Source organism: Pygoscelis adeliae, unplaced genomic scaffold (genome assembly GCF_000699105.1).
Source record: "Pygoscelis adeliae isolate BGI_AS28 unplaced genomic scaffold, ASM69910v1 Scaffold21, whole genome shotgun sequence".
Lineage (NCBI taxonomy): Eukaryota > Metazoa > Chordata > Aves > Sphenisciformes > Spheniscidae > Pygoscelis > Pygoscelis adeliae.
In genome coordinates this window covers 8,613,071-8,621,022 of record NW_008824243.1, presented here as the reverse complement: position 1 = coordinate 8,621,022, position 7,952 = coordinate 8,613,071, and the positions used below count along the sequence as shown (strand labels likewise).

The following is a 7,952-nucleotide window of genomic DNA, read 5'->3' as shown; positions in this document are numbered from 1 at the left end:
CATTTGGCTTGCTCAGACTTCTTTGTAAATATCCATTTTTACCATGATGAATTGTTCATACCTGTTTAATCTAGCTGTTGTGCTGATATACGCTTATTCAAGTTTGGTTTTGCCATGTGTTATATGGTGGAGTTGGATACTGGGACCAACCTAAAGGGATCCCCATTCAGATGAGTGGATTTCTTAGCGTTACCCAAAATTGCTTGGAATGGTCTTGGCATTGTGTTTTTTAGTTCTTGTAGTTTAGGTGCGAGGGGTCTTCTGTAAATCAGTGAAGTGAAATTCTTTAAAATGGACTCTGGCAACAGAGCGTACCTACTCAAACCTCTTGATGTGGAGAGATGAGAGGTTGTTGGAGGATGTGAATGGCAAGTGTGTGGAGGAGTTGACAGGGACTATCTTGGTTCTACTGGTAGAAGCCAGTGTTTTCAGGCTGTTGGGATGCTGTGCCATGGATGTCCCCACAGAAGCCCAAACTAGCCCATTACCCCCTTCCCCCCCCAGCAGACCCCAGTGTCCAATTTTGCTGTCTTGTTGTGATGCTTACGAATATGCAAGATGTCCTTGCACTTCAAGGAGGCTGTTGCTTGTGGGAAGGCAACTGGTAGTCAGAATACAAGAGGTTAGGGGATGCTTGGACCTCTTCCATTTCCTCTGTGATGCATCCTCTCGATACTAGGATGTTGTATTTGAGATGTTGCTTGATTTCCAGTTCTACAGCTTGGCTATTATATGGCTTTAACGTTCATTTGTTGTGTTAAAATCTGTTAACGAACATTAATGGGTTAAGAATGTGAATTCAAAATAACCCTTTTAATGGTGTCAGACTTATTTTGCAGTAGTGCCTTCGCCTAACTGATGAAAATTGTGTAGCTGTTGGATTTTTGTTGTTGGGGAAAACCACTAGGGAGGCGCTGTCGAGCTGGAGGGGGTTATCAGCAATGCGGGGCGCTCTGAGGAGCGCGTGACGCTCTTGTCCCAAGCTTTAAGTGCAAGTGTTGGGTGACGAATGGTGGAGCTGTTGTCTGGGGATACTGCCACTGAATTGAAAAAAAAGCTACCCCTTGGGTGGGGTGAGCCCCAAGGTGGGTTGTTGCTGGCTGCATGGCTGTTAGCTCCACTTCCATTCTTTCAAAATGGCTTGTAACAGCACCACTTCCTGTCCAGGGAGGAAGTAATTTTAGCCCAGGCACTGAAATATTTAGCAAATCTTTAAAACAAAAGGCACAAATTCCATTTCTTTCTGGTTTCAAAAGGGTGCCTGAGCCACATGGGGTTAAGGTGCCCCTTGAGCTGGGGTAGTTGGAAGAAGCCAGGGCTGTGGGGGGTAGCAGGCACCCTTTAGGTGGAGGCTATCTCTTTTTTTGGTAGAAATGAAGGGGTGGGTCTATGGTACATCACCTGAGTTGTGGGGTAAATGTAGAGAGTGTCAATCAAAGGCAGAGCTCAGAGCTGGGAAGGAGCTCTAGATGGCGGCTGTGCCTTAGAGAGAGCGCGCTCAGCTCCGTGCCTTCCCCAACACTTTACGCAACTTTCCCTAACTTTCGGGCAGCCTCAGGGGGCCCCCACAGCCCCTTGCCTCTCCTAGGCACTAATCGGGGGCTGAGCGGACCTTTTTCGGGCAGAAAAGCAGCTTTTGAGGGCTCCCTTTTCGTGCCTTGCTGGAAAGAAGAAGCCGTGGAGAGAGCCCAGGTCGTTGTTTTTCCAGCTTAGAAGCCATGGCGTACCTCCATTTTTGTGCGCTCTCCTAATGAGCTTTTTCCCCCGGACATTTTTGTACTAATTATCGCTTCTTTTGCTTTATCGGCAGCATATTTTTGGGATTAGAATATATTTTTTTTTTCATTCTCTGAAATTCGTATTTTATCATTATAACTCTAAATATTTTGGATCTAATGTTTTTCCACTACCTGAAACTAATATCGACTTGGTCCTGGCGGCGGTGCATGGATCAGGTAGGTGAGCAATTAATAATAATTTTTAGATTTCTGCCGTTTTGAGTACTTTGATTTTCGACCGATTTGAGCTGTATTGGGATGACGCAATAAGATACAGAGATTATTTGCATCCAGTGTTACTTTGGGAAAGTTTGCAGGATGCTCCTCTACTGTGTTTATTCTCAGATTTTTCTTCTAAAAACGATTATTTGTTTTAAATCTCCGTTTTGCCGTGTTGATCAGTGTTGTGTATTGTTATAACAATATCATTGCAGCGTCAGGACTTTGTTCCTGATAATGAAAGCCAGTGAAACGAACTGGGACCTTACCTTTCTTTCAACTTTTGACAGTAAATACCTGGGCACAGGACTTCAAAGCAAACAGACACCCCTGACCCCCTCTTAATATTTAAGAATAAAAAGATGATGAGAAATAAAGACAAAAGCCAAGGAGAGGAGGGTTCAGTCCACAGCAATGCATCGAGGTATGATCTATCAACTTTCTTTTTTTTTTTTTTTGTAAAACCTGTGAATACCCTGTTTACTTTGACAGCCTTGAGTTACTGTTAGTGCTTAATACAAAACATTTTACTGATTTTGCTTCCTTTTTAAGGAATGACCTTGAGATTGTTAGCATGCCACACCCTAATTTTTTTTGGTAGCAATTTCTGAAAGTTGTGTTGTGACTTAAGGGCCCATGTCATAGTCAAAAGGTACTGTACCTTTATTCAGGGGAGCCCTTTCCTCTGTATTACGTTTTTCCAGCTTTTGAATTTCAGTTTTTAGGTTTTTTGTGCTGTGAAAAATGACCTTGTCGGTTTAGCCATTGCTGCATTGCACCATTTTACATACAAGGCAAATTTTTCTTTGAAGAATCTCAGAAGTCTAAACTTTAACTGAGGGCCATACAGAAGCCTGGTGTAGTAGTAAATTATAGTAAATAGACACAAGAAAAAGTTACATGAATGAAAAAAAGCTCATTTTAAAATATAAACTGGAAAGTGCCTGTTTGTCTGATACCCCTTACTTCAAATTTTATTTGAGCTTATAGAACTTTGATACTGTTTAGGTATTTTAGAATATTTTTATACAAATTAACCAGACTTTCTCCTGCTGGTGATAGCATTTCGTATCATAAAATATACACTGGGACTGTTAACAAGAGGCTTCAAATGCTTTGCTTGTTTGTTTAATGTATTTTTGCTCAGAGTGTTTTTATTTACTTTTGTTGAGTAATGAGATTCTTTACAGATTTTTATAAACTTAACCTTGATGTGGGAAAAGTATGAAATACTGGAAATGTTTGCTAGGAATGCAGAAGTATAATTACGGAATTGCTCATTTTGTATTTGAAGGGTCGGCTTTTTTTAAAATTGGAAATTAAACTATATGCATTTTTTGTTTTCTAGTTTGTAAATACACTTGAGTTTTGCATTTTGTTAATTTTAATTGAATTGTGGCCTGTTTGTTTCTCTGGTGTTGTCTTCAGTAATTTTTAACCAACATTAATAAAAAAGAATTCTGAACTGTCTGTTGTATCACATGTGCTCTATGTGATGTTTGCAGGTGTTTGAATAGTATTCTTGATGTCCAATATTTAACCTTCCTTAAACACACAAACTTGAAATACTGTGGGAATATATATATTATCAAAGTACTATAACCTTCTAGCATAAACTTGGATGGTATTCTGGATGTATTGAAATTGCAGTCAAATTTTAAATCCTAAAATGGATATGGGTAAGTTTGTTTAATTTGAAATTATTAACAACTAAATTAGCCTCAGGGACTGTTGAAGCATTACATATAGCACCTATACAGAGCTTTTATAATAATGCAGTTTAAAAACACATCAGACTTTCAAACCGTGCTATCTTTATATTACTGTGAATACTGCACACACAATATTGCTTAAAAAGTCGATTTTTAAAAAAAATTACTTATGATTCAGCTTATTTAAGTCTCTGCTTTTTTTAAAGCGCAGATTATCAGCAAGAGCAATAATAGGTATAATTTGTTCAGGAAATCTAAATTAAGGTATTTTATTGGTGTTAGAAATATTATGCTAAATAGGTGAAATTGGAGACATCTAGCAGTAGTTCCACAGAAAGAAGACCTTTGGTTTTTTTGTCCTTAGGGGTATTATATTTGCATAGTGTCTCATGTGTGCTTTTGGTGTTTTCATTGAAAGGTTATTTATCATAATTGATCAATTTACATGTAACACCTGTTGTGTGGGGTTACCCTTCTCCCCCTTCACAAATTTTTTTTTCTCAGAATAAACTTGCTGTGGGTAACATCCACTCACCTGAAGTGTGGGAACAATTGAGCACAGGATATTTGTAAGTGAGCCCTGTCGAGCTTATTTCTGAGCTGTGAGTCAGCTGAATGTCGTAAAATGGGCTTTACTTCCTGAGGTTGACTTGAAGTTGTAGGGGAAATGATTTCTAGGAAGTAAAGCCACCACTTTGCTTTATTGTAGCCCAGAAATGCAGTGATGTCTGCATTTCACGTGCTGCTGGCCAGCTTTCTCCCTGGTTGTGAGACCAGCTCGGCATCGTGGAAATACGTGAAGTCCTGTTACATAAACGCTGGTGGGAGGCCTGGGTGATGGAGACGGGTGGAAAAGGCAGATATGGCCGGTGCCATTCACCTGGGCTGGAGAAGCAAAGATGCAGGACTAGAGAAAGGTGTTAAAGCAGAAGAAAACAAAGTCCTGTACACCACCTTAGTGTCCTAAACTGGGGAATATGTTTGGAATTGACTCCTACCTTTCCAGTCCTAAGAAAGCACAAAGGCATATGCTGAATAACCAAAAGTACCTAAGAATTGTCCCAAAACGGATGATTATTCTTGGGAAGGGAAATGGTGTTAATTTTTCACAGTTTGTAAACTGAGGGGTGTACTCAGTGCCTTTCTAGATGAACAGCAACACCTGTCCTTTGTGTATTGACAGTAAATCTTTTCCAAACTTGAAGCTGTTTGATTTCATGCAACTTTCTCCACCTAGGATAAGAGTTGGGATGCTGCAGTTACTAATAACCACCACCTTTGTATCTGGGACTTGCATTAAATAATTGAACAAAATCCTGGTGTGTTTTCTAGCATCTTCTATGCTGCATTTCTGAAAGGCAGGTGGTGAGAGGGTACATCCATGGTGCAACCCTAATGTGAACTTCAGAGGTCAGGGGCAGGCTGGGATCCCCCTGAAGTCCAGGAGTGAGTTTTGTAGGGGATAGCAAGTAACATGCGGTGGATACGTTGTTCCTCCTGTTTCCCTCAGCCTGCATATATTGCAGTTGCTCTTGCACCTCCTAAATGTCCTGATGTGGGAATGGTTTCTGCTACCGAAGCTGCAGGGCTGAACAAACCCTTGCATCTGTATCCAGCTCTTGGCTTCTCTAGTGCTAAACCATCATTTTTCTGGGGGAGGGAAAAAAAAGGGTTGTGGTGGGTTAGATCTCAGCCTGTTTTCTGTTCAGAGAGCTGGGAGTCTGGGGTATGAAATGGCATTTTTTTTTGCTCAGCGGCCACCTTACAGAGGCAGAGTGCTCTGCAGCGTGTGCTGCAGCCTTTGCAGAGCAGAACACCCTCGTTTTACGTGGCAGCCATTTTATGAAGATGTAGTTACAGCCGAGAGGACTTGGGGGGGGGGAACGAAGACATTAAACAAAAAATGCCCTCCCTGGCTGCCGATGAAAGCAGGGGGCATCCCCTTCTCGTTTCGGTAGTGCTCAGGAAGCCCCAGTTCCCTGTGAAAGGAGAGGGGAAGGCTGCACCGCCTGGCATTTTGGTGCGGGTCCAGTTCAGTCACAAAATGGCTGTTCCTTTGTGCCGCATAGCTGACAGACATACTGCATTGCACTGTGTGTACTCTAAAAACAGCAGGAAGTTGCTGGTGGGGAGTTCAAAGGCCATCTTGTGCTCGCTGGGGACGGCGATTGGCTGCGCTCGCTTGGTAACAGGCGGACGGCGGCGGCGGCGGATCGTGCGGAGGCAGAGCCATGCCTGCGCGTGATGGCTGCGCACGCCGCACGGCCTCTCCCACGCCTGCTCCGGCACGCCGGCCCCGGGCTCTGCTGGGCTGTACTGGGCTGTACTGGGAGCGTGGCCGTGGAGCCCGTGGCCGCCGCTGCCTTCCCTTGCTTCCTCTCATCTGGTGGGCATGGGCTTTTATTTTATTTTCTTTTTTTTAAATAGTGCAGGCTATTTTGAGAAGCAAGTGACTTGAAAAGGAGCAGGGTTATTTTTGGTGTGGCTTTTTTCTTTTTTCTTTTTAAACTTCAAAAGGAATTGCAGAATATTGTAGTATTCCTGGAACATCTGGCCTTTTTTTATAGCATTATGGCTTTCAGCATCCTTAAATCACTAAAACTCACTCTTGCTTTCAACATGCATTTTGCAACTGATTGTCTTTGAGTGGAATGGAAACATTAAACACTTTTATTAAAATGCCTCTAACTATGTGTTTCAACTTTTCATCCAGGCTGACGGGTTATTTTTTAGCTGTTGCGGCCATTGTGTATGTACCGAGTGTTTCGGTTTCATTTGCACTGCTGGATTCTTTAACAAGGATGGGTTTTTTCTCCTTTTTTAAGCTTTAACCCTTTACGAAACTGTCCGGAGGCTTTTTTTGAAAAGGGAAAATGCTTGATCAGTGCAGGGCACAAAAGGAATAATGTGCAAGGAATTCATGTGAATAATGATGTAATCTGTGCGCAGCACAAAGGGGACTGTTCTTGTTTTGCTTTGTTACTTCTGTTTCACATTAGAAGGAAATGTCTCATCTAATTTCAAATGCACAATTCTGAGACTTTCAACTTCTCAGTTTCCTGTTTTGTGATTGCTGCCAGGAATGGATACAATATATACAGTGCTACAAAAAAGGCTCACCAACTGCAAGAAGCTACATTTAGCTGAAATTTGATCTCTTCTGGATTGTTTTTTTTTAGTTAAACATCTTAAGCTAATTAATCAAATTTTATGTATTCTTTAAATGCACGACTGTTTTGCTGAATAAAAATGGGAAAACAGGAATGAAGAGCTCACCTGGGTAATTCTGTAACCCTGCAAAAACGCTTCTGTGGCACACAGCGTGTGCTGCTGCCGGGGCGTTGCTATACTTGTGTGCACGTGCATGCGTGCATGCTCCCACACCACTCCTGCCTAAATTTATTAGTGCCTTCAGCCAAGAGAAGTTGATGTGGCTGAGATTGTAGATTAGTAGAGCCCGTTCCGCTTTCTGTTGGGTTGATGTTTCACCTGCTGTACTTTGAGGGCAACAGTTGCCCTTATCTGCACCTTCCCCCATTTCCTATATGAGCTGAAGCCGAACTCTCCCACGGCTCGGAGAAATAAAGTCGTGTCGCAGTGCCACAGGGGCACGCCCCGACTGCTCGTAGGGGATGGCACTTCTGAGAACACGGGATCTCACGTGTGTGTCTTGGGAGCAGCCTGGCTGTCCACATTTGGGCTACAATAACTACACTCGCATTTTGCATTAAAACAAACATTTCCACTGTTAACTGTGTTAGAGCTTTGAAAGGGCTCGGAGGGAGGGCCAGGGAGGCAGTGATGTTTAATTTTAATCTCTCCAACACAGTATGGGGAGAAACAAGTTCCCATCTTTGTTTTCATGTTTCACCCCTCGTCTCAGAAAGCTGTTCATATGATTAGCAGGTTACTGAGTTGCTAAGCCTGCCTTTGAGGAATTTTTATACTGGCATGTCTCTTTATTCAGGCTTATCACTGCTAGTTTTAAGGAGTAGATGAGGGTACCGGTGGCAGATGCAGTGAGACTAGCCCTGTGGTTAAGTACCTGGGACTGTGAGCAGGAGTGTAGGGACTGAACTGAAGCTTCTGATGCCATGGCCTTGCTTCTTTTGAACTCAAGACAGCCAAAGTAAACCTACTTTGGGTGGGTTTGGCAGCTTATGCTGAAATTGAGTCTCCTGATATATAACCTGGAGGTGTGTATATCCACTGTATCTTGTTTCATGTTGCAGACAACAGTCCC

General features: G+C 42.5%; 1 protein-coding gene across 3 annotated transcripts in view; it reads left to right on the top strand.

The window, feature by feature from the left end:
• The first annotated feature begins 982 nt into the window (after positions 1-982).
• CHD2 (chromodomain helicase DNA binding protein 2) overlaps positions 983-7,952 on the top strand; it is a 57,750-nt gene continuing 50,780 nt past the window's right edge. For 2 of the 3 annotated variants that reach the window (XR_664071.1, XM_009335176.1), the window contains exons 1-2: positions 983-1,955; positions 2,288-2,421. Coding sequence is in view for 2 of the 3 variants with exons in the window: in XM_009335176.1 (XP_009333451.1) it covers positions 2,360-2,421 (62 nt within the window). In the remaining variant the exon portion in view is untranslated. Of the gene's footprint in view, positions 1,960-2,287; positions 2,422-7,952 lie in introns of all 3 variants that reach the window. The other variant, XM_009335175.1, reaches the window with a different exon arrangement.